The sequence below is a fragment of the Syngnathus typhle genome, linkage group LG12, assembly GCF_033458585.1.
Source record: "Syngnathus typhle isolate RoL2023-S1 ecotype Sweden linkage group LG12, RoL_Styp_1.0, whole genome shotgun sequence".
In the NCBI taxonomy this organism is placed as follows: Eukaryota; Metazoa; Chordata; class Actinopteri; order Syngnathiformes; family Syngnathidae; genus Syngnathus; species Syngnathus typhle.
The window spans coordinates 7,267,573-7,295,403 of record NC_083749.1 but is presented as its reverse complement, the minus strand read 5'-3'; the positions used below and the strand labels follow the sequence as shown (position 1 = coordinate 7,295,403).

Genomic DNA, 27,831 nt, shown 5'->3' with positions numbered 1-27,831 from the left:
TCTTCGTCATACTGTTCATTTTAATATCACATGGCATAACTGATAAATTTATATACGCTTATCCCTACATCAGAAAGAGAAGAATACTCTGGTTGCCATTTCAAACCAAGGTCAGTTATCATTATACCTACTGGAGTGGAATTGCAGAAGTCTTTTATTTCACATTGACCCTCAGAAGTGCCTTCCTGGTCCTACCGGGATGTGGAGCGTTTCAAATTTCGACCATTTCTCATAGGATCAAATGAAAGATCAGATGGGATTGGCAGGCCTAATCAGAGGGCATGTTGAAAAACTGTCAAGATTCATGTGATTCGTACTCAAAAGTTCTGATAGACACTTCTCATGGGTTCCCAACAAGACTGATCGCTGTAGTTCGCATGCATACGCTTCCCTGCCCGCCCACACATCAACAACTCTGGTTCCCAATGGACTGCCGTCCCCCCACGTAAAAGGTGATCATAGCATTGACACGCTCGCTGATTGTTCAAGCCCGACAGCTCCATGACAGTTTGTCAGCTCTGCAACAAGCCCGTGTCGACGATGTTTACTGGGATGAAGGCTGGCACCCCGAGGGCACTCTGCGGCGTGTCATTACATATGTGACATAACGTCTGTTTGCGGGTTGAGTCTGCCTATAGCGTTGGCTTCTGACAGCACGGAAAGCAAGGAGAGCTTCAATAATTCATTGGAGGAGAAGTACTGTAAAAATCACATTATTTTGTGATTATAAAGTAATTTGTTGCATCTGAAGTTGAAATCAAACAGATAAAATGGAGAATGGTTTGATTTGGATTAAAAATCTGACATGATGCATTAATGGTGCGCCTTATATAAGAACAAAGTTTTAAAATGGGCCATTCATTGAAGGTGCGCCTTATAGTCCGGAAAATACGGTAATGATCAGGGACCAAAACTTGCCTGGCTGTCAAACTAAAATATGGCATACATCCAAATAGAAATAAAAAAAATAAAAAACTCCAAATGCACGAATCGACGAATGTTTGTTACATACATATTGTGGAACTGTTGGAGTAACAGACCGCTCCCATCTCCATGCCCTAAGAGGAATACGTTAAGTAGTATAATCATGGAAAATCATTCTGTATGATGAACTAATGGAAGGATCAAGCCATGAGTCACAAATGAAAAGAGCAAAATTTGTGTTGTTTTGATGAGTGGGACTACATAGAACATGTTAGTATGTTAAGTAGGAAGAGAATATTGAAATCTAGTGCATAGGGACTAGAAACTATTGAAGAGTTTTGAAGGTGTCAAGAGGAATAAATAGTTGCTTACCTTTGGTCCCGCTGTGCCACAGCGCGACCCGCAATGACTCTCGTTAGCACGGAAAACACGCTGCCTTGCAATTGTTTATGTGCAGTGCTCCTGTTGTGTTGTTCAAGGTCATTTTCCATCATTTAAATTCCACACATGGGCGATAGCTACCCCATGCACATTGTGTTATGAAATTAATTCAAAACATAATTCTGCTTTACAACAAGTAATGAGCATCATTAACCCACGTTAGGAAAAACTGTTACAGCGTAATTTATGCACAAATCTATAGCCGCCTTGCCTCCTGTGCACTCGTGGATTAGCAAGGCAAAGTGCCAAACAAAACAAGGCCTACTACTCCTAATGTATTTAACGTGACATATTAACGGAATAAACAATCCCCTTATCCGCCAAATGCATAGATGTTTTCTAAAACACTACAATCCCATTATAGAGACCTCATCTGATTCCACACTTATTTCGTGTCTCTTAGAATAATATACAGCTTGTACGCGGATAAGAGGAGGCGATCTTTCTGCTGTTGCCAATGTGGGTGGCTACGTTGTAATAAAACACACATTAGAAAAGGCTAATCCTTTGTTTTGGCTACTTCTCGGGTACGTATGAAAAGAGTAGAGTGCACTAGAAGCACTACAATGCAATAATAATCAACTGAGAGAGGTGTGTATGAGGTATTTAATTAGGATTGTTAGTGCTAGTGTGCAGACTGGACTTGCCTAAAAGAAGTGAATCCCATTTTCTGCAGGCAAACAATTCCACTAGACTACACGACAAACAAAAGAGCAAAAGGACATCAATACCATGCACTGCATTGATGGACCATATCAAATAGGTAATTAGTTGCAACGGCGTATTTTTATGGAGGAACTAAAACACATCAGGGAGTTCTGAAGGTGTAAGCAGAACAAATACTTACTTGCCTTTGCTCCGACTGATCCACAGATAGACCCTTGTTAATAAATCAGATGTAATGAAGCATTGCATCTCTATAACCTTAGTTAACTGATTTGACTGCTAGTCAAAGACTGAAAGTCATTGTTTCGCAAGTCAACTCAAATAGAAGGAAATAAACATGTATTTCGTATTAATTTGTCATTTATTTGCTATTAGTTTAGTGTAAACCTAAATAAAATAAATAAAGCTGCTACTATTAATTGTTAAATATGTCAATTCATTGCTTGTATTTATTTTTGAAAAATATATTGTAAGATGTACTTGGAAAATGTAATCAAAGATTAAATCACAATCGCATTACTGATCAGGGGAAAATAGGTTAATGAATGAATTAATTTTTACACAATTGTTTAGCCCATCCTGCGACCCCAGTGAGAATAACCAGCGGGCACACAGAATTGCCGGGCAGACGATGTTAGCTACATTAAAGAACTACACTTACAAACCTTTTCGATGTAAATGACCCCTATGCACACCACAGAAAAAAAGACATCTTGAATGTTTAATGCTACAGGTCCATATTAAATATTCATCTCTGATAAGTTTGGGTGCTTCATTTATATGAAGATAAGAATCTGTAGCTTTAATGAATGTTTTTTGGGGGGGGATCAGCAATATAAAACTGAACTTCTTAGCCCCCTTTGAGATTTTATAAGTACCAGAGCTTCAACTTTTACCCCATGCCTCTCCGGTGATCTACTTGTAAAGAACCACCACCACCCGTGTGTCTTTTGAAAGATAAGTTTAGAATAAGGTAGAACCAAATGACCATCAGTTTAGCTTTGTAATCAGTTTATTCGTCTGGCAGCAGTCTCTCCCAAATATATTCACTCTCTGAAGGAAAGTTATTGTAAATGACGTGTTGTTTTTCGACATGCTCTAGTTATCCAACTATCAGCAAATCAATAAAACACATGGCTCTGATTTGACGAGCCATTCGCTTTTTCACAGTACATGCAGGTCCGAGTGTAACTCTAATTTATCAAACACAAAAAATCAACATGTAACAAAGTGCTATACTAAAGTGTTGCGAGTCACTCTCATGATATATTTGGTAAGAGGGAGCGAGATGGAACGAGAAAGACCGCAAAACTGCGTAATAGTGTGCGGTTGAGAGGATTACCGAGCGGAGAAAAGCACAGAGAGAAACGGACAGAGTGAGTTTCAACCGCCGCTGATTCGTTGTTGTCATGGTGAAATTGTCTTGCCGAATGTAGAAACGTTCAATCTCCTTTCTTAGCACCGGCTGACTGGTAAACATGTTCAATTAAAAAGCTGTGTTGAAATCTGAGCAGAACAGCTGGCACAGCTTGAGGAGCCATCTCTTCATCCTGAAATGTTACAACCAGATGACATTTCCATCTTGGGAAGAACTAGCAACAAATGATTGATCATCCAGTACTTGTGACGCAAACCCACGTTAACACACGTTTAAAGAACGAGTGTATTTTACCTTCCTTCTCAAAACTAAAGAACTTGGCAAGTTTGGTATCTTGCTTTCTAGTTCCGGTCTAACCAGACATTGTTCGATTATTTTGCATTGTGAAGTTTGGTTTCATCCCACCAATAAATCCCTCCTTTTAAATAATGTTGATTTTAAAGTGTTAATTAATTTCCGGTGGGCATGGCTGTGTGCCGTCTGATTAATGACGCCGATGCTGCCGGCATGGCGAGTTGGGTCGCCTGTCATTGGAGATAAATCAGAGGCGCACTGTAAAGCGCCATGCTCCAGCTGTGTCCAACATGTTCCCCTTTTTAAATGTCTTTCTGACCAACGATAGAGGAGAGTGCAGAGGCCAGAGGCGGATAGCAGCAGACCTGCGTGACCTTGAGTTAACTTAGATGTCACTCACGAGACGGGCACACTAGGAAATGCCTCTAAAAACAGACAGTAGGTCGATGTGCTTTTAGAACGCATCTTTTGTCGTTTCCAAAAAGTTGATTTAGCCTACGGTAACTTGAGCTAGGTGCACATATAAATCTGAACGGTGACGAATGAAATAACAATAGACCCTTTCACAATGTCTCGTAAAGCTCTGTGAACAACACAGACATCAAAATGGGGCAATTTACTGGTGGGTGATATTATTGTTCCCTTTTAGGCCAATGTGAACAACAATAGACAGAATAAAGATCAGGCTTACGGGTAGGTCCGAACAGTGTCATAGCAGTTCTGACGAAAGCGGCAGAAAAAAGTGAAAAAGGGTGATAAAAATCCATCCATCATCTGCACCGAAGGTAGGGATTATTTTGACCATTTGAAAAACTGTTCCTTTGTGTTGTGGACAGGAGAACTTGGGAAAATCGACTTTGCAAGTCCGGGTCAAGAGAACATTTTTTGACAACAATAGTGTGCATCATGGAATTGCAAGCAGAACCAATTTCACACCAGAGGCACTTTGACCATTCTTGGCAAAATGCCGAGTTTCAGTGGGGACAAAAAAAACAGTTTGAAGAGAAAATAGAAAAGTTAAACTTTTCAGACTTCCCGAGACTCAAAATGGACACACAAGGACTCATCAAAACAACTGTTCAATAATTCCTCCCTCTATTGGTTTTTTTATTACAATGCTCATCTTGCTACAGATCACGAGCAATCTCGGACCCTTCTCAGCTGACTTTTGGTGAAAAAGCGAGAGGAAAACCAATTGCCACATACTGTACTGTAAATTTGACCCTTCACACATTCCTCCTCTATAAAATGACTTGTTTTTAAACGATGCAACGCATTCAACTGTACGGAATTAAATCACGCCACTTTGAAATATATTGAGATTCGAATTGAATCGTCCTTTATCGGAGACATATATCATAGCAGGAAATGTCACATTTACAGGACTGGCAAGTTCATTCATTGAAATTATAAAAGAAAATATAACTGAGCCCCACTATCCCAAATCAAATTGTATTACCACAGTCAAACTAATCGAATCGATCTGTTTTAAATCGAACCACCCTTAAGTTGTTATTCACCCCTGTATTATAAACCAGATCAAATTGTCTTTTGTGGAGAGATGCACACCTCTAATAGTAAATGTGTGTAAGACAATGTGTGACTTCAAGTTTGTTGAATATTTTCTTCTTTTTTTTTTAACCTGAAACTTGAATGAGATTTTACTCTTGTATTTCCTCTCTGGGGATCAATAAAGGATTATCTTATGCTATCTTGGTACTTAGTACAAGCCGAGCAAGGTTATTTGAAACCCAATAGAATCCTTGTGAAAAATGTATTTCCATTACTGGCTGTGATATCAACAACAAAGTTGGGATTTGCACATGATAAATGAATGAATTCAAACAAATAATAATAAAAGGCGCTAGCAATGAAATGAAGGCTTTCAATCCTTGGACAAAGTTTTAGGAAAAAAACTTTGCAATGTGATGACCTACATTGAAACCAAATCCCTTCAGATCTTTCCTTTTTTTATTTTAACGTGAGGGAGAACACTCATAACTATTCTTCCTCGTAATTCTGAATAACAGCAAAAGGTTTAAAACAAAATAGGGGTTGAGGACAAATCAAAATCTTCCCTTTTTGTCCCATGTAACATGCTGAAATTTAATATGAAAAGAAAAGTTCTGTGTGTTTTGACATTGAATTAAAATTCTTATTAGTAAAAAAAAAAGTCAATCTCACTCAGATAGCTGCAATGTAACTCACAAAAAGTCTTCTGTCCTCAGCTTTGGCTGTCATAAATACAGTCTTCCGACTGATATCAATATACAGGCCAGTACGTCCAGCATGTCACCTGCCATAGATCATGACTTGTGATAAAATGAAATGATAAGATTTTATGAAGGAGAGAGGAAATTTAATAGCCCCATTCACACTTCTCATCAAAACTGGATTTTTATCTGGCTTGCTTTATTGTATGAATAGAATAGTTTATCCATACCGATCCAAAAGTCGATGTCCCCCAAATCTTCAAAACTCATGTCAATTCATTTCTCTAAAACCGTAAAAAAATATAAACCACTAACACTCCAAAGACCTTCATCCCACTTCCTTAATGCTCCTCTTTTGTTACTCTCCCAATTGTAGCTAAACAAAGGGTTTGGGAAAGCAAGTCAACTTGGCGTGATAGTGAATTTACCTAAGAGGCTTATCGGCAGCATACAAATCCAGTTACACCACCGTTTTTTTTTTTTGTACGGTATAAGCCCTCAGCCGTAGATAGTGTAAACTTGGACAATGAAAATGAAAACAAAAAGTAGATTAGTGAAAAAGCTCTGAAGGACCTTGGAGATTTTATGGCTTGACAAGTGAGGCTGGTAAATAGTTGGTCACTGCTAAAATATACAATGTGGAAACACATCGTTTCAGAATACCGTAATTTTCGGACTATAAGTCGCACCGGAGTATAAGTCGCACCAGCCATAAAATGCCCAAAAAAGTGAAAAAAAACCCATATATATGTATATAAGTCGCTACTGAGTATAAGTTGCCCCCCCACCCAAACTATGAAAAAAAACGCGACTTATAGTCCGAAAATTACGGTAAGTGTCACAAAAAGTCAAAGGCCATGCATTATGCTGAAATTAAGTCAGTGAGGTGCACTGATTATTTATTAAGGCAGCACTGTGCGACACAAAGTGATTAAAACGATCACAAGAAACCTCCCAGGTCATTTTTAATGGCAAATTTCTGACTATGCTGTCGTCATTTATCACCAGTTGAGACGTGTAGTCAATCATAGCCGTTTGCATAGTCTCTGAACTACGGCATGGTATGCTTCTCCAGCCAAAGACGGGCAGTGAATTTGAATTGATGTTGGACCACAACAACCCCCATAATTTATATTCATCGAATGCTCTTTTGGAGCAGACAGAAAGTAATGCTTCAAAATCTTACGGTCATTTGATGTCAGCTGGCTTTTTTTTTATGGCCTGTCTTTTGCCCAATTTATTGCAACTCATTACCCCGTTGAATCGATCATTATTCATCGCGCCCTTAAGTAAGTGAGCATCTACGAAATCTAATTTAGCTTTACAGGGCACACATTGTAAAAACACCTGCAAAGTTATTCCTCAGATCTTTTATTACTTTTGTCTTGTGAGCTTAATTTTGCCATCCAGTATCAAATCTAATTTTGTATCCACAGTACCTGTCTATAGAATTTTGCAACAATTTTAAAGGTCTACTCCGTCGTTGAGATTCTCACAAACAGATGATGCCCCAGGCATGATAAATTCTAGTTAGAATAAAAAGGTTGATATATAATAAAACTAATATAAAACCGTGGGACACCGCAAAGAAGATACACTGCTATTCATTCAAAAGGACACAATACAATATATTTACTTGTGATTTATGCTTTGGACTACAAAATGCAATTTATTGTAACTGGAAACAGGAGAAACCAAACCTCTACCACAGCGATACAAATTTGGTATAATAATTATATATAATTTGGTATTTGGTATATACAAGTTCAGAAAATTAAATCCTTAAATTAAATTAAATTACCCTTCTAATTTGCATATCTAATTTACATATTACCTACAGATGGAGCTTCTTCCCCCAAGACCTGGCAGCTAGAGAGATGAAGAGTTTTATGCACAGAATAGAGTCAAGAAAAAGAGGTGGAAAAAGACCCTTCAAAACACCTCCGGAGGGCTAAAAGTACACAATGTAAACTAGCCTTGGTCTGTTTTGTCAACAGATGCTACTAGACACCAAGGTTGTGTTTAAAAAGTGTAAAAATATAGCATGAAGTCCCTAATAGAGATTACTAATCAGTTGATAGCGTTCCAAAATATGACAATTCCTTCTCGATCTATGTCTTATTCCTTCATTTTTCCAAATCGCTTAACCTGACTGAAGATATCTGATGAACTTGTGACTAACAAGTCAATGGGCTTTGAAAGGACTTCTATAACTATAATAGAAATTAAGCATTTGCCCCTGGAAAGGTTGGAATGAAAAAAAAAAGATTCTAATGAGGAAAAAGGATGAGGTCAAGAAATACACTGTCAAAGGGAAATGAGTTTCTAAAAATAGTCATACAGTAATAGGACATTTCATAAAGGTGTTAATTTACAGTTTGACCACCCAAGTTGCCATCACGCAGCCTGATGAGTCATTATTTTATAACTGGTACAGTCCACTGACCACCTTTTTCATTTAAATTTGTCTATGTACACAAAAATGGCGACATTTGAAATGCATGATAAAATGTATATTTTTATAGATTACACTATAAAACAAACAAAAAAAAGTATCTCAAATACCTGATGGGCTAGAAAAAAAAATCTCTATTATTATCCATACCACTTCAAATTTGGAGTGCTCAATCAGCCTATCATGCATGTTTTTAGGATGTGGGAGGAAACCGGAGTTCCAGGAGAAATCCCACATAGGCACGTGGAGAACATGCAAACTCCACACAGGAGGTGGAATCGAACCCGCACCCTCTGAACTATAAGGCGTACGTGCTCACCAGTGCACCACCGTGCTGCCATTGTTATTATTTATAATAATAATTTATTTCTAAAGATTGATGCCACGGTGAATGTATCAGCCCTGGCAAGGATCCACTCATAGCAGATCAGCTGCATCCCACTCGCTTACTCCAACCACATACTGAGGCTTCACTTTGTGTTAGCACGTCGGTGTGCACTTTCCTAAGCGCCAACTGGGAGCCTCCCGCAGTGAAGCACATTTTCAAGCAAGCTTTTTTTTCCCTCTTCCCAGAATTGTCTCCCCTATTGTGCTGTCTCCCTGTATTAATATTTGAAGCCAAGTCCCCCATGGGCTTTCCCCTCTAACGATAAGGATCACAGTCCTGGAAGTGGATTTCCATCTCCATCGCATTCACTTGACTAGTGCATTGATTCGTATTGGCAGTATGCGGATGAGTACATTTTGTATTTGTGGGTCCAATAAAAAAACAATATTATAAAACAAGACTTAAGTGCTCCATATAGAGACTATGTTAACAAATTACCATTTTAAATTATATTGCAGAATCCATACTCAATTAGAAAAAACAACTTTGAAATACTTCTCGTGTTTTCTTTCTCGAGCTACCAACACACCTTGTGGAATGGACTAACATATATTTTAAGTTTTTGTTTCATGTATTTATTAGACCTACTATATACGTACATACTTAAATGTGTGATTGCTTTCTTCTCATTTCAACCTTGTGCAGTGAGGTAAAAACACATTTTGTCACTCTTTTTTCATTGAATAACTCCCCTTTTGATATTTTTAGTGCTTTTTCTTTGTTGCCCTTAGAAGCCTATATAAGTAATTTTAAAATGCTAAGGATACAATGGATATCACATCACCCTTTCTTTATAAGGGCTATGACCTAAACTATTGTAGCTACTGAACGATAATGCTAAATGCATTTAAAGGCAGCTCGCCAAATGTTAATGGAAAGTCTATTAATAATCAAATGCACCTTTTCCATGAGTACTCATAAAATACTATTCCCAACATGTATTAGTTTTCATTAACGGGTTCATGGTTGGACTACTCAATTCTATACATAGATATACTATATATATATACATATATCAAAGCTGTCAGACTCTTTTAGTGCATTTTATGGCACACTATGCTCTTTAATAAAAACCCATTAGTACCTCCTTTGGAAAAGGCAACTCATAGTTTGATTTCTTTCTTACAAGGGTTGCAGTTGTTGTGTTTGCATTAACAGTAAAACAAATCCTGAAATTGTGATGACAATTTAATGTCAGGATCTGCCCACATTAGATAGTGAAGGCAAAAAGAAATAATGTTTTTTTTTACATAAATTCATCAGTGGCCATTTTTTCTGTTACCTGATTTTGATGGAGAGTGCATTTGGCAGAATGATTTTGTAGGAGTTTGACAAACCCTTGAATTTACATTTTGGGGCAACATGATTATAACTTAACCTAAAATGCATCTGTTTTGACAACCCGTAAATTGATTATGCATTACATAGCTTCTCGTAATTTCATTTTAAAAGGATAACTCAAACAGAGCCAAGGTCTTCCTATGCCCTGGAGGGTATTAGGTAACCATGTTTCTCCAATTGGCACAATCAGCTGCGGCCTTTTGTACCATGCCCTATATCAACCCGATTATCCGTAGATATTGAAAGATAAATCCACATTTCTTCTTTGGTCGCTTCTCCTTCAGTTTGCCACCCCATGGAGTCCATCTCTTTACCACAGGGGGATTTTGGTCCTGGTGCAGAATGTGTCCCGAGATTTTCCTTGGCCTCGCTTTAGCAGTTTCGATCTGTTACTGCTGCTTATCTGTAAAGCGTATTTTTACTCGTAATCCTATCACAGTTGGTGATTTAGAGAATTTTTTTCTCTGGCAACTTTGTTTAGACATTGATTTTCTTCAAAGTATTTGCAGTCATTTTCCTTGTTTCACTGCATGACATTAATATAGAGTTGTAAAGCTGTTGAAGACCTGCAGTTTTATTGGAATATAAATGGATGATCAAAAATGTTTCATATGCTTGAATACTGCCTTCGCATCATTTTAAAACAGATGTTTAGATACATCAGGATTGCCATAATATGTATGTATATATATGTATATATATGTATATATATGTATATATATATATACATATATATATATATATATATATATACATATATATATATATATATATATATATTTTTTTTTTTTTTTTAAAGCATTTAAAGACCGTTTTGAAGTCAACAAAGTTCATCTTGGGCTGCACATTTAATTCCAGACTCATGAAAAAGTAAGGGCACAATTTGTTTAGAGCAGGGGTCCCCAAACTTTTTCCTGTGAGGGCCACATAACCTTTCCCTTCTCTGATGGCGGGCCGGTGGCAGTTTGTAACAGAAAAAGTGTGACGATCGTAGGGGAGCTTAAAAAATTATTGTTTTCCAGAAAGCCACACATAACCAAATAACGGTTATTTAATAACCCTTACCAGGTTCTTTACAGAAAAAAAGTCAGGAAACAAATAATAACACTATTAATGAAATAAATAATAACTAAACCCTCTCTGAGTTCTTCACAGAAAAAACAGGAAATAAATAATAACTAAATAACTCTCTCTGGGTTCTTCATAGAAAAAAAACCATGGAACATTAACTTTCTGTTGTGCCATGCACAATCTTAACAGATAAAAGTTCAGCTCAGTTGTCAGAGCAGAACCTCTCTGACACATATGAGCAGTCTCTTAAAGTTCTTGTGTTCCTTCCTTATAATCCTTTTGTAGGTTCCAGTAGGCTTGTAGACACTTTTTAGTTTTTAGTTTGATAGTGCGTCATAGTCTGGAGTAAAATTTGTTGTGGCAATTCTTAGGCGAGATCCGAGGTGTTGGTCCGTTTACCTCGATCTGTGACGGGTAGATGTTGACGTTCATGTGGCTGAACGTCACGTCGCGTACGTCGAGCCAAATTGGCAACTCTTTTAAACGCTCGGCACTGTGTTCACCCTGCTTTACTTGGGCGACATTTTAACGGAAGGATTCCAGGGGAAGGTTTGTGGGTGGCTTTTGCGCAAAACTGCATCTGAAAGCTCAGCGCGCAAATTACAAGAATGCTGTCGTCACAGCCCACGCTCTAAATTCGGGACTGATACAAATAGAGCGCGAGTGCGCCATGTCCGTACACGCACTTGTGAGTGTGCACCGAGCTTTCTGACACGGCTTCCGGTAGTAAATGCGCAGGCGAGCTTCCCCATCTACTGGGGAAACCCAGTCATTGCAGGCAAAATGAGCAAAAAAAAAAAAAAAAAAAGTTTAATAATACAATTTATTCAGGGTTGGCGGGCCGGATTAATCGGTCCCGCGGGCCGTATCCGGCCCGCGGGCCGTAGTTTGGTGACCCCTGGTTTAGAGCAAAAGACCTCTTGAACTCATTTAAAACTGAAGTGTTAGATTTACATACAAAACGCTCCTCTGGGTGTTTTTACATCTCGGTAAGTGTTTGAAAGGTACCATCTATCATCTTTAGCGGATATGCGGATTGCGGCAAAAAGTATTAAGCTCCCACAGGCCGCGCAAATAGCTTGTTTGACAAAGAGGGATAAAAAAGTAAAAAGAAAATAAGAAGAGTATAATAAACCTTTTTTGTCACAACCTCACAAGTCAAAAGTGCTCAGCACTTCACATTGCTAAAATATGCAACAGCCCTTGAGGCATGAAGAAAAAACACACACAACCTTGACATTGCAAAGGCAGACAACAGAGCAGTGTTGAGCTGCAGTCTGTAATACTGACCAAACAGTAGTAACTTAAAGTCAAATAGGAAATTAACACTGTTGCTGCAACTTTGATTGTTAGCAGTCTCCCTCCCAAGTACCGTATTTTCCGCACTATAAGGCACACCGAATTATAAAGAGCACTTTCAATGAATGGGCCAATTTAAAACTTTATCCATATATAAGGCGCACCGGATTATAAGGCGCACATTCAATGAATGGCCCATTTTAAAACTTTGTCCATATATAAGATATATACATTTGGCCTGCGGGCCGGACTTTGGACACGCCTGCTGTAGTGGCTCAATATTGGTTCATATATAATGCGCACCTGATTATAAGGCGCACTGTCGGCTTTTGAGAAAATTGGAGGTTTTCAAGTGTGCCTTATAGTGCGGAAAATACGGTACATGTCCTAACCAATGTGGTCTCATCATATTTTATTACAATAATAGGACCAGACCTTGAGAAAGAGTCCTATGTTGGAAAACATGATACTCCAAAGCTGCAAAAAGGTTATAAAACAGCAGTAATTTGTAGTAATACTTTCAATTAGCCCAAATAGAAATGCTAAGTCTTATCCACGCTAGAAAACAGAGGATTCCAAAAAAGAGAATCAGCTGAGTTCAGCAATCGTTATTGTATTAAATTGGGGCCATGTATCCAGGCGCCGGGGCATTGACTCTTAATTCTATTTAATTCAAGAGGATAGCAATGGAAGCAAAAAAATAGCGAGGGCGTGTTGCCATCTTGTTACACTGTAATCAGTCAAGAACATCCAGACTCGCTTCCTCCAAAACGTACAACTTTCGATGTGCCACAGAGGTTAAAAAATCATTATCCAAGAGTGACGCACTGCTTACCAGCCACATTGATTGTTTATTTGTAAATCCAGTCACTCCCCGAGTGGGAGGACTATAGCTGCATAAATTAAAGACACAAACAAGTTTTGTCTACACGTCAAGGCGCGGCAATTCCAAGCAAAACAATCTCGGATTTGATGGTGTTAATTGCTTCACACAACCTAACAAACAGACGTAAAATGTCACGACGGTGAAGACGTGGACATTTACAAGCACCTTCAAATAGGGTGACTGCGCCTCTTTGACAGCTTATTATACAAGCCAAGCCTGATACCCATGGGAAGAGTCAATAATTGCACACACAACACATCATTAAGAGGCCGTCTGACCTTAAGCAACAGATGTACCCTCACATGGCTCCCGCCCGTCAAACAAAGTGAGCAGCCTCAACCGCAACAAGGATGCAAAACAACACGTGGATCAATTCAAATTAGTCTATGGACAATTATCACAACAATGGAGAGCTGTTGCAAATGCACAAATTACACTGAGGAAAAACGATAAATCGATGCTTTTCCCAACTTTCTACAGCTCTACTTTTGTAGTCAATACGCACTCGTTCAAGTAACGATTCTGGCAGTTTTTGAAAATGTCGGACTCAAGGGATCAGGAAGTACGTGTTCGAGGATAACAATGTGAAAGTAGTTATGCTGGTAACAAGTTCAAGGTGTACCCAAATGAGGACAAGGGCAACAGAAAATGACAATAAAACACACCAAACTGAACTGGTGAATGAATCTTTTTTCAATGTCAGTGTTTATTTCAAACAGAGCACAAAATGGTGGAGGTAGCTAAAGTCAATGTAATTTTCCATCAATTACTTAACTACAAACCACTCAGCATCTGGAACAGGAATGAATAAATTTCTTCCTGAATAAACCTTGTCATACCAAATACGTACCGAGCTGGCTCACATTATTCTGTTCATGAATGGAACAAAATGAACTATTAGTTGACATATTAATCAGAAATAATAACATACTCACTGCTTTTGGTTTTCTAAAACAAGATTGCATAGCAACCAGGACTGTGACCAAAAATAGTGAAAAAAAAAAAATGATTGCATCTTAAATCCCATTCTTCCAATGTGCAACCAGACGGCAAAGAATCCTGGGTTCAATTGTAATCCATCAAAAAGGGTGTCAGAAGTGGGATGACTCACAGCTATTTGTGAGTTTGTTAAGACCTAATCGTAATACTCAGAATTCATATTTTATATCAGTTCAACGGGCTCTCCAAGATTGCACTAAAGCAAAATCACACCGCTTTCAACCAAATTTTGTCTGGAAAAATCAATGTCCTTAGAATGTGCTTCTTTTGATCCTTGTATATGTGTTGTTGACTTTCTTAAGCCACATAACCTTTAACATCTTGACGATCAATAGGTTGGAAACTAAGAAGCCTTTTCAAATCCTCTGACGGATTGCGTTAAGTACTCAAAGCAAGTGCCAAACTTGGAAACCGCACAAAACACTTGGTCCATCGAGAGAGGGAGAAAAAAACAAAAAGTAATGGCTACATATCAATTAGGTTAAAAGAGGAGAAGGCCTGCCCACGAGCAGATATCATCCATTAAGCGAATCTAATAATGACATGTAAATGCAATTAATTTGATGGATGAGTTGCAGCATTCTAACAAATCATTCGCCTGCTTCATCCTAATAAACAGAGGGGCAAATCCCATTCGATGAGAAGAGGTAGGAATGAGATTGCAGAGAAAACGATTCCATTATTGTGTTGTCAGAGAGTTTATTATTGCACATCAAGCTTTCACTGCATCAAACACTGCAAAAGTGTAGCTGCTTTTATTTTGTCTTGAGCATCAAATATAGTCTCTTTGTCTCCCCCCTATAGCTAAACATTCTATGAATGCAAATGGTAAAATTGGGACAGTCAACTGAAGCAATAAAATGTACTTCAGGATTAAGTAAGGCTAAAATATAGCATCACCTTTCAAAAGTGTGGCTAACCTTTAGGTTAGCCAAATATACTAACAGACACTCACTGTGGAAAACGGACGTGCAGAATTAAATGTCAACTCAGACTCTGTGAGCAATTTGAAATCTTGTGAGCATGCTCTCAGCACAAGTTACGCACTCCTCTAGAAAGTCACGTTAGAAATTACTGTATAATGGATCATCGACAAATAGCAATGCCAAAGAGACCCAGATTAAATTAAAAGGTACTTCCTTCGATTTCTGCTAAATATGGCGTCGTACGATATTTGATGGCCAAACATTTTTGGATAACTAGAATGCCATTAATCTCTGGAAGAATAATGTAACTAATTTAAACACAAAAAAAAAAAAATATTTTTGTTTATTTAAATATTTTCTAAGAATAGTCAACAAAATGACTTTTTGTTTGTTTGTAAAAATGGCGCATGTCTTCCAAGTGTCGCATTAATGTTTCATCCTTTAAATTAACATAATGAGGGAGTCATTAAACTGTGCAACATCTAACTAACCAATGCACAAAAAGCTCTGTGAAGCCGTTCAGGGTTTAAAGTAAGAATTATAGAGAGCTTTTGAAATTTCTATCATCAATTCAGCTGGGATGAATTGGTCGCAATCGAATAGTGAAGGCCATATTTACCAGGAAAAGTTAAATGCTGATTGCTTGAAAGTGCCGCTCTGAATGAACCCATTAATACTGTTTGTTGAGCTGTCTCATTACTGAGTTAATTGTGCATTTGTCCCGATCGCGGTCATGTTACGGAACAGTGATCTCGCAATTGGACTAATGGATGAAAGCCACACACTGCAAACACACAGCACTTTATTATGATCGGTTAAGTTTCCTGAAATTATCAAATCATCCGTGACTGGCGGTGAACTTTATGTTTGCAGTGGTAACGGGAAAACATCTGCTCTAGTACTTTCTATTGAGTAATAAATATTTAATTTACATTAACTAATGAAAAATTTTCAGCCTAAAAAAAAACCCATGTGAATGAACGTGTACACTACATTTTACAACTTTGTCTAGTTTTATAACTGTAAAATGTAGTTGTTGTTTTTTTAAATCACTTTCGTAACCTTGGCTGGGATAACATTTTCCTATTGAGGACGACCAGTACAGAAAATAATAATCTGGAAGCTCATCTCTATTGGTAATACAATTTTGCCCATAATAATTTACCTTAGTTCACGGACTTCAATGTCAACATTTCAACTTGAAGTATGTATTGCTAGAGCATTCTATGAATTCTGGTTTAAGAATAACTGGTTTAAAAAATGGCCCAGTCTTGTAAACTCCTGGCAGCATCTCTTCTCCACCAGGACGGCACCAGCAGCACAACAAAGAAGATGCAGCCAAGGAGGCGGGACGGATGCTGAGGGATGTGACGGCTCTTCTTTTTTTTTTAACTCATTTACTGTTTTACTTTTCGAATTAGAATTTATGGTGCTGTGTCGCAACAGAGTCGCTATCTAATGGTTATGTTTAGGAAATTCATCCCCAGCCACAAGGGGTAAGTGTTTTTTTTTTTCCAATGTAAAACTTGCAAAAATGCAAAAATTTGACTTTCAACTTTGGATTTATTTGCATAGCGTGTCGTCATGTCGTTTGAGAAGCATGGATAGCGTGTCTGCCTCATAGTTGGAATCTTCTGAGTGCTATCCGACTGGCTGGCAAAGATGACAAGGCATCTATTAGACTCAAGTCCACTCTCTGATACAAAAAAAAATCATTTAAGAAGGTAAAATATGAAACAACCTGTCAATCTGTAAACTGCCAGAGCAATTTCAAGGTTTGTTACACTTGAGAATACTAAACACAAACATTCCCTGCTGCTGCTTTAACAATAACTTGCAGCTAACCTCTCAAACAACTGCTGTGTAATATAATGTCCTCGTTTTCTCCGCAAATTTCACATTGTCAAAATCAAATCCAATTTATTCTCTCAAGCCGCTCTTCAAATATGCATGACAATCTTAAGCGTCTGCTGCATAAATACCTGTGGTAACATAATGGGCTGCAAATCCACTGCTCACCTTGGGCCTTTAACCAGTCTAAAGACGGATCAGCGAGCCGTAACCTCGGGGAGGCAACGCTCGGCTGTGTTCTTACTTCTAAAGGTAATTGCTGACAGATCAGAGCTTAATCCACCGCCAGACAAAATACCTGAGAAAAAAATATATATAAAAAAAAAAAACGTACGTGTTATGTGTCTTCGAAAGCAACAAGGGGATAAGATGGCGGAGTGGGGGATACAGCTGTGTCATACCAATGAGCATGCAACGTGTGAGGTCAAATTCTCCCTTAGGGCTTGCTGAGCTCGCTTGAAAAGATCCAAAGTGGATAATGTTATCGTCATGGTACATACATATCAGTTTGACGGTTTAGCACATGAAATAGAGCCTTTGTGTCATCACGGCTGTGAATGAGACAGTATTATTCTACTGACAAAAGGGACTTATGGCACAGATAAAGCCAACTCGGACAAATGTGCAAATGCAACGATGGGAATAAAATGTTGGTCCCGAAAGCAAATGTGAGTCATTGCACAATTTGAAATTAAACGAGGCACAGGGGATGTGCAAGAGCTGGAATCCTTCCAAGGTGCAGATGAAATTCTGGCGGGAATCGAATTTAATGGGTCTTAAACATCATTGTGATCGGCTTACGGGAACAAAGGCATGCTCTTTTTTTCCTTTTCGTGTCGCTCCTCACATGTGTAATTACGATAGCGATATGATTTTGGTAATTCCTTTCGTCTTGACGACTCAAGAGAATTGACACAATGGCCTGGATGATGCGCCTTCTCTTTTAAGATTATCCTCAGACCTTTCAAATTAAAAGCTAAGGTTATACAATTTGTCTATAACGGGCCGGTTTGGACAGTCATTATCGGTGTTGCCGCAGTTACCTTGAAAAATAGTTACTTTATTGATTACTTATTTTTAAAAGTAACTAGGTTAGATAATTTTGTTAATTATTTACTTTAACCAGGTCCGATGATTTTATTTAACATTTTTTGCTAGTAAATTACTGGATGTGTTTATTGTAAGTTTTCAGTTATGTTTAAGGATAATGTTTTTATTTAAAAAAATTACATCAAGAGAGTTTTTTCAATTGTTTTTTAAAGTCTAAAAAGCAGGGCTAGGCAACTTTTTTTTTTTCCTTGATTAATCAGATGAGGTTTTGGGTTAATCCAAAATGAGTGTTTCGAGACATGACCTGACATATTAATTGACAATTTTATTTGAATTCATGTAAATCACTTTGAGTTGTATTTTTATGAATGAATAGCGCTGCACACAGATTGCTTAATCGATCAATCCAATTAAGGTACATTACTGCTGCTAGCCTATCTCTTCTCTTCCTGAAAGCTTCTCTATCCATATCGCGCTCTGTTTCCGTGTGCATCTTGATGGGACGCCAGCCAAACTTAGAGCGTCCCAAACGTGTTGCAGGCTTTTCCAAAGTTAAGAGTCACATTCCACGTTATTCGCCACTTGGGGTGATTCATTGTGTAGCGGGGACACATTAAGGGATTCGGAGGTGGAAAAAGAGCAACTCAACTCAATTGCCCTTATAAATCAGTGTCACATTATATATTCAACGCGCGCACACCAGGGAGTGTATACTGTTCGTGTCGGTAACTTTATGAATTTTGATTTGGAGCTTGTGGCTCCTTCACGCAGATACACATATGCACCAGTGAAGAAACCGTTTTCTTCCTACATGTATTCCTGCAGCTTTTCATCTCCCATCTCTCCGTCTTGAAAACTGTGTTTGTGTGCTTGCAAAGATGCAATGAGAAGGAAACAAGAGAGCGAGAAAGACGCCGCTTGACATTCCAAAGAACAAAAGAAAATGTATTAAAAGGGGATATCGTAAAAGTCTTCAGCTCGGAACAAAGGAAGGGCAATGGTCCCTTCTGAAGGTTTCTCATTTTCCCCTGGCAGTTTTTTTTTTTAGTTTTTCCTTGCCCTTTTGGGAGCTTAAGATCAGGGGATGCTTTGAGAATAATTGTCAATTTTTGTCTATGTGAAGCTTTTTGAGACTGCTTGTGATTTAGGGCTATACAAATAAACTTGACGACTTGACGTGAGAAATTTCATAGAGGAATTTTGATTTTTAAATGGCTAAAAAAATATGTCTTGCAAGCCTTTGCCCGTTGACAACAAATAACGATCAAAGCATAATCTCCATGACTGTGTTTGGGTTATTAATGTTGTCACTGCTATGGTACTTTATTTCAACACAGGATTGGGTGTCTTCTGTGTCTTTGAGTATTTAAGCTCTGCTTGCTTAGTTACGCTTTGCCAGAATGTCTTGTGACCTACCGTGTCTCTTCGGCGAGCATTCTGCCACTGCTGTGTCCAGTCCTGGTTTTTGTTATTACCGTATTTTCTGTACTATAAGGCGCACCTTCACTGAATAGCCCATTTTAAAACTTTGTCGATATATAAGGCGCACCGGATTATAAGGCACATAGAATAAATAACTCAACCTTGCTCAAACGTTAATGCAATCACAATATAGTAACACTCGAAATAGTGAAAACAAAAACAATATATCAATAACTCAACGTTGCTCAAATGTTAATATCTCACACACACACACACAATACTTTTGCATATAAATAACATAACCTGCTGTGTCCTGTGTGACAGCTAAATCCATGCCCAGGATCACCTAAGGCCAGATCCCGTCAAGTTTGAGGCAGTGGCTAATCGGCAACAGGCACTGTTCCCACACATTTTGTGTGCAGTTCATCAACATTAATCTCAAATTATACTTTTGATGATGATGTTAACGTTTACCATGAGGCATAAAGCAGGTGTGAGCTCTTGTCATAGTTTAGCATAGCATCTATTAATCACTGAGAGGGTCAGGAAAGCCACAGTTCCCTTTAAAACGGCTCCTCTCCGTTATTTGGAAAAGCAAGCTTTGTTAAAATGATGCGGCCTGCCGGGTTGTTATCACATGCCGCTCCCTCTGTGTGCAATTATGCAGAAGAGAAGTCGGAAAAACATGAATCAACACAACCAAAGTGTCTAAATGGACCCTTTGGGCGGAGCAGTCCAAATAGATTGAGTCCATTACATGCATGACAACAAGGAAAGAAGAATGAAACAAGGGGGGTGAGCCCAGTATCTCTCCTCAATACAGTTCATCCATTTTCCATGACACTTGTGGTCATAAATCAAAGCTGAGCAGACAGACCACAACAGGAAGAGTACTTGCCATCCCTTCCCAAACGTTCATTCCTTCCCTAAACCTCGATGGTGCCTTCAATAATGAAGGAGGAGGTGCAAGACGACACTTTTCTTGTGGTTTGCCTAGCATTCGGCTTATCAGCATCAACCTCAGATGGATACTAAATACCACAACCTCCTGAAAATTCAATGACATTTCCGTCGATTTAAAAAGTCCTTCCGTGGCTAATGGCCGTATTTGATTGAAATCTGCCGTGTCATTTTTGCTACAGTTCTGCTGACGCGACCATGAGCCGATGAGAGGCAGAGGCAAGGCATAAAACAAGTTCCACCCAGATCTCAGTTTAAAGGTTATTAGGAAACAAAAAAATGAAATCCTAAAGAAGTAATTCAATGTTATTTTACACCAAATCTGCATCAGTACTGGACATGATGTGGCAGAAAAAATTGAAGATCGACAATGCCTTGCACTTGTCTTTTTTCCAATAGGCTATATCACCTACAAAACCCAGAATGTTTATTGTCCTGCTGGAAACTCCTCAAACTGATGTTGATGACCTTATTAATAGAGTGCATATGACTACTTAGTGTCTGCACAAAAACACTCGCGAAGACCTACATAAAGTTTTTGTAGGGTTTTACTGTGCATTAGGCGCAGAGCATCTGTGTCTCGGGCTAGCCTCCAAAGACCGTATTTCAGCAACATTAAGAGGAAAGACGAATTTACAAGACAATAACCATACCAACATCATCATTCAGAAGCATTTTGCAGGGTATAATTAATTACTTGCTATTCGGATAGGCGGATGGATGATGCACGGATCGACGGAGATATACATCACCAACGACAATGATTTTGGCGGCTAGCTAGCTAGAAAAGCCAATGTAATGGATGGATGGATGGATGGATGGATGGATGGATGGATGGATGGATGGATGGATGGATGGATGGATGGATGGATGGATGGATGGATGGATGGATGGATGGATGGATGGATGTTTTAAAACATCTGGCCTTTGAGGTACCAATGTTTTTTAGCATTTAGCCACTGATGAGTGGAGGGGTGCTAAGCTAGCAGAGTAGCAGAGTTCCTGTAAATTTGCAGGCTGGGTGCCTGAGAGCACAGAGAAGTCCCTTCTTCTCACCAGTCGAAGAGAACTGAAAAGTGATTTACTAGCTTAGTGCTCGCAGGCCTTTGCCGTCCAGCCAGCCTTTTAGCCTCCCTGCAGCAGTTCTGAAGGAAAATTAAGACCAAGGGAAGAGATTAAAATAACACAGCAGGCTATATATAGTTTGAAAAAAAAGTCTCATTTTGAAGTCATGGCGTTTTCACAGTAGCTACCATTTATTTGGTCTGCTTTTTTCCCATGAGGTAGTGGGATAAATCACATTGTTTTGTGTTATTGTGTTGAATCACACAATTAAAACTCAAATAACAGGGCTTTTTATAAATTATAAAAACACGCTGAGATTCATTTTTCAGTGGCACTGATCTCATTTTTTAATTAAAAAGGAGAAACAATAAAAAGCACAAGTGACACAGATTTCCTGACAAATTACATGGTTGTTGGTTCCATGTTTTATTGGTTTCATTTTGCCGCAGCCTATATGAACACACTAACTCTTATTCCATTAGTTTCGTGCTTACATACTCATGCTCACTAACAAACAAAAACTAATAAAAAAAACCACTGCTTCTTTGATGGAGAATTACAACTCATATATCTCCTTCAAGCAAATGTGTTGTTCAACAGCAAGGTTTTAAAAGAGGATAATTCCCACAACCCGTCAACCAAACAGTAAGGGGCCGTTTACATCTGTTCCCTCATCTCTGCATGTGTGTGTTTTTTCTTATTGCTTGACAGTGACGCAAAGACTAGCTAAGCATCTCATTGAGTGCAAGTAACACCAGCCACTGTGTCGTGTGTGTGTATGGACGTGTGTGTGTGTACTGATGTGAGAGTAAAATATCAATTTCATGCATATTTGCAGGACCAAATTGCATCCCTTGATTGGGCCACAGAGAGGCCAAGGGTGTGCATGAAATGTAATCGTATTTTAGCGACAACACGTGGAGAGCAGCACCGAGGAGGAGAAAAATGAGATTGTAACTTAAAGCGTGTGCAGTGAGGGAAATCACTTTTCAAGGGATTTGAAGCTGAGGGAAAACCAAAACTTGTGTTGTATTAGGGTCAAAAGAGCTTTTGGGTAACACTGGAAAGAAACATTCAAGTATAATATGAGAGTTTTAAAAATAGATTTAAAGTAAGACAAGGAATTGGTGAAATTGTGAAAATAATCTTTGTAATTAAAGAAAAAAAGGGTAGTTTATCACCTTCAAAGATGGATTCTCGAGATGTATGTTTCACAAGTGCTCGTAATCCACCAATAGGGAGGTAAAATATTTCATTTCCGGTAAATCATTTTCAGTGTGTCAACATAGGAATGTCACCAGTCAAAACGTAATACTGATAAGAATAAAATATAAACAAAATATACTTACGCTCCTGCAGCTTTAATATATAGCACGCCTATAGGGGGAGACATTGAGTGACATTTGGTTTTTAATAAGAAAATATATTCCGTTATATGTCCCACTTCGGGAAATTTCATATTTGTGGGAGGGTCATCAAAATGTCTTAATTAATATTGCAGTTATTTCAACTTGATATTTCTGATCTTTCAAATGAAGAGCATTTCATTTTCTACATACAACTACGTAAAATATAGATGTTTTTAAAAAGGAAACATGAAAATGACTTTTTCTCAGGTTGAAATTTGCTTGGTGCACAGTTTGCACACACCAATGCCGTTTCTGTATTATAATTATCATAATTATTATTAGTAATAAGAACTTGCACGAACAATAGTATAGTAGCGTCCCGATTACTTGCATGCTTTCTGGAATGTTAAGAGGACAACAAAACTTGCTTCATTTATGCAAATGTTAACTCAAAAATCGCATCCAGGTACCAACATCACCATCATCATCATGTGCCAATGTGACACTGACAGTGTCGAATCGGTATCAGAGCGGTTCTTACCGAGGGCGAAGTAAGGCAGAGCCGTATTGTCGAGATCATCCATGACAGAAATCCGCCCAGGTAGATCCGTCCTGACGAATAATAAGAGCCGCGAGTCCCCTCCTCCTCCTCCACCCTGTCCTCCTCCAGCGGTGCCCCCAACTCCCGCGGAGGCGCCCACTCCATCGCCACCTCCACCGACCGAGCTCCCGGAGGCTCCAACGCCGGTGAAGCTAAACTCGTTTTCCCGAAGCACGGGCAGTGTGGAGACGGTGACGCTCTTGATCTCGCACGGAATCCCCGCTGCGTGTCCCTCTCCACCGGGTGTCCCCTCGTCGGTTGCACTTGCGGTGATCGGCGTGAGCTCCAGGAGGAGCAGGCGGAAGATCAGCAGCAACGGCGCGGTGCTCGCCATTTGGCCCCAGCGCTCCTTGTGCGCGCTTGTGCGGCTTTGAAAGCGCTTGCAGAGTGGCCGTGCACTTATGAGAGGAAGCGATCAGCCAGCTAGAAGCGAGCTTCTGGTCGTCCAGGAGGCGGCAGCACAGGTGAGCTGGAGGGGGGGGGATCCGAACCTCCAGCCGCCCCCTTGGCACGTCATCCGGGTTTATAGTTGTCACTCTTCAATAGCTCATTTCTCCACTGAGCTAAATCGTTTTAAAAGTATTTGGCTTTGAATATTATATTTTTAAAAAAAGTCTTCAAAGTGTTTAGGTAACAGGAAACGTGTGCTCCTTTCAATTGCACAAAATATTTACAAACGGAAATACAGTGATCCTTCGCTACTTCGCGTTTCGTTCATCGCGGCTTCACTACATCGCGGATTTTCCCCCCAAATTAAAAAAAACATTTAAAAGTCAGTACAAGTCAAATTAATTTGACCTCTGCTGAACATTTTGAATGCACATTTCATTTTTACACAATTTGCAGTTGTCCAAAACTTACCGCACACTGAGAGATCTATCTTAAACTTTAACAAAACTATTTACGTGTAATCCGTTATTTTAGGTTTGTATGGGAGGTGATTTGTATTTCTAATTTTATGAGAGTTATTGTTGTTTAAATATGACTTAACCATTTCTTACACGACAAATAAAGGTTTGAGCCTGGAAGTAATTATTCCCTCTCTGTTATTTGTTATCATTCAACCAATACTGTTTCGACAGGTCTCCTCCAACTTTCGGGAGATGCAAGTTAAATGAATCCCACTGTTGCAACCTCAGAATGTTTCACCTGAGAAATCCCAGTTGCAATTACAGAATATTCACTCCGCTGAGGAGTAATTCACTTTGCCTGACTGCACCAGTGAATGAGAATGAGGCAATATAAAAGCATCATCATCATCGTCGTCATCATCATCTCTAGGAACAACACAGTGTGGTTTGCATTTTCAAGGCAATTACAAAGAATATTGCTCATCGGAATGTAATATTTAAAAAATATTTGTCATGTTTTTTTGTTTTACACAGCTTGACATTGCTGTTAGCTGCTCACAACCTTTTGGACATAACTGTTCTCCATCTTTGTTACATCTTTAGTGTGAACACACCAACCACTGAAAATGTGTCAGGAAAAATACATTTCACGGAAAGTGTTTTCTTCCGCGTCACTCACTCGATACAGAATAATTCATGCAGTGGCTACTGCCGAGTGGGAAACGTCGAGACTCATATTTCTAGTTGAGTCCTTGTGAAAAGAGTGGAACAGTTGCACAAAGCAGTCACACAAAGTCTTGTGATTAATAGCTGCTAGCTGTCACATTTATACTTAATATTGAACTGTCACGTGTACGAGAATGAACACACTCCTTCATCAAGTCTGAAGATGTCACGATTTGATACAATTGCACCATGGTAGCTTGGTGTGTCGCAATAATAACAACAAACGATTGTTCCAATGCATTCCAATCCTAAAGCAAAAGTCCCTAACAGTTAAATTGGGGTAAAACGTATTATTGTCTTAACCATTTTTTGTTCATATGTTGTGTGGTGTACTTCATGAGATCAATGTAGCACACTACACAAAACAATTGTAGAACCTAGGCAAATAAATGCTCCTTTATTAGATCACGGCCATAGCACAAGCTTCAGGTCGCTTCCTACTGGCTATCATTTTGTCTCACACCTCAATCACGTGGATCATGTAATGTTGAACTCACACATATTCCACAAATATGAAACAGGTTTAACATCCACTATTGTCAGCCCCATTGCTTCTAGAGAAGATCAGGCCACACCACAGAATAATCGCTCTGGATAATCTCAGAGAATCCCTGAATCAGACATTTTTTAACTTGGATCACAACGGAGGAAAAATACTTAAATTAACCCTGATTGTACAAAACCCAAGTGCACACACAGACACACGCACACGGGCATAGACACACACTACACACTCACACAAAGAGTTTAGAAAAATAGCGCACAGTGACATCTTAATGTCGGAGAAAACAATGTCACGATGGGCTTAAGGGGGCTCTTATTTGCATAAAGACAAAATCAGTGATGTGACTTAAGTCGGCTTTGTTAGCCCTTCTGGCTTCACTTGGTGGCTGACGATGAGCTTTTTTCTTTTCTGTCACTGAAGAAATTTGAAATGCAAAATTACCACTGGTGGCTAAACATTTCATTTGTTTTTATTGTTGTTATTTTCCAGAGGTTTTGGGACTAAAACGGTGTAGAGTTTTTTCTCATTTGATGTTAACCTGAACTTTATATTATATATGACGAACAATAAAGAAACTGTAAAGTTGCAAACGTTGTTCATATTTTAACTGTAAAATGTACACCAACACCACTTTCTTTCTGCTTTTTAGAAAAGTGCAACAGTAATAGTCTTATTTTTAAGAATGAATGAAGGACACAACCAAGTGCTACGATTTGAATAGTATGAATTATTATACTTTAACACCATTGAGACGATTTTTTATGCTTTGGCGTATCCAAAGAACCTGAACGAGGCTTTTTAAATGCCTCTGGAAATCTTTTTTTTTCCTCTCACTTTAACTAACTGTACTTTCGACTCCTAATCGTCCCTCTTCTCCTGAGGGGAAGCCTGCTGACCCCAGGTTTAAGTGAAAAAGGCAGCAGTTCCCCGTGATTTTGCGTAAAGCATTGTAAATAAAACAAAAAAGTCTGATAGCATTCAATAATGCATCTCGGAGGTGAGAAGAATCAGTACAGAGAAATACAAGGCCAAATAAAGAAATAAAAGGGAAACTGAGTAAAGCTGATATAATGGACTGCTGACTCTCAGCGCCAGAAAGTACAACTAAAAAAAGAGCACAATAATGAACAAAATGAAAAAAAATGAAGAAACAAAAAACTCTGAAAGAATGAGAAGAGCAATTGAATTTTTGGGATTGCTTTGAATTTATTGCATTGTTTCAATGTTTGACAATGTTTTGACAAAAAATATGAAATAATTATAAGTGTTATAATTCCTTTAATCTATGTTTATTTGCTTTTTTAAATGTGCTGATTGGTTGACTGGGTTGTTAAAAGGTTCATTTGATTCATTTCAGAAGTTTTGCTGTTGTTTCAAGAAGCGACAACAGAAATGCCCACAGCTCATCTTAATGTCGCCTTCAGCCAGCAAAGTATGTAGTCAGCGTGTTTGCAGCCATCGTCAAAGCTCTAAATGGCCACCCTGACATTTATTTACCTTCCGTGGTATTTGAAACACTTCAGTGATTCACTAATAGAGCAACTAGCCTCAAAGATTAGCCTAAAGGGCGAAAGTTTTGCAGCTGTTTCCGCTTAAAGATGCTGACGCGGGCTGCAGCCATGGAGCAGATGCCACAGTTTGGCTGACAGATTTCATTGAGTCGGGAGCGTTCGTCAATTGCAAAACAGTAACAAGACATCATCACGTGGGATCGATGGCTATCCAACGAGCTAAAACTAAAACAAGGGAGCGGAACAAGGAATTTTTATTAGCAGACTGAGAGCTTTTTAAAAAGGTTCTCCGCTTGGTTATTTGAGATTTATGGCTGTGGAAATTGCTTTGATTTTGCCAAATGAGACGGTGGCGGCGGCTTTGCAAATGCATCCAAATTGAATTTGACGGACAAGCTTCACCTGAGACGGAGATGTTAAACTGATTTTCGGCTGAGGGGCATGACCTTTAGTGTCCTTTCAGAGTAAAGGCTTACCCGTGTTATTATGTGAGAATTTATCTGCTAGATATTGATGTTAGTCAAATAATACTATTGTTTTAGTAGCTGTTTATGTGTCAGCAGAATTAGATAATAAAAGTTGCAAAACTGTAAAAAAAACCTCCAGTTCATTTATACTGCGCTTTCACAACAGTTGTAGCTTGACCAAACCTCTCATAA

At 38.8% G+C, this 27,831-nt stretch overlaps 1 protein-coding gene across 1 annotated transcript in view; it reads right to left on the bottom strand.

The window, feature by feature from the left end:
- LOC133163558 (astrotactin-2-like) overlaps positions 1-24,027 on the bottom strand; it is a 155,025-nt gene extending 130,998 nt beyond the window's left edge. The window contains exon 1 of the mRNA XM_061293591.1: positions 23,520-24,027. Within this exon, the coding sequence (XP_061149575.1) occupies positions 23,520-23,913 (394 nt within the window). The 5' untranslated portion in view covers positions 23,914-24,027. The remainder of the gene's footprint in view (positions 1-23,519) is intronic.
- Between the last annotated feature and the right edge of the window lie 3,804 nt (positions 24,028-27,831).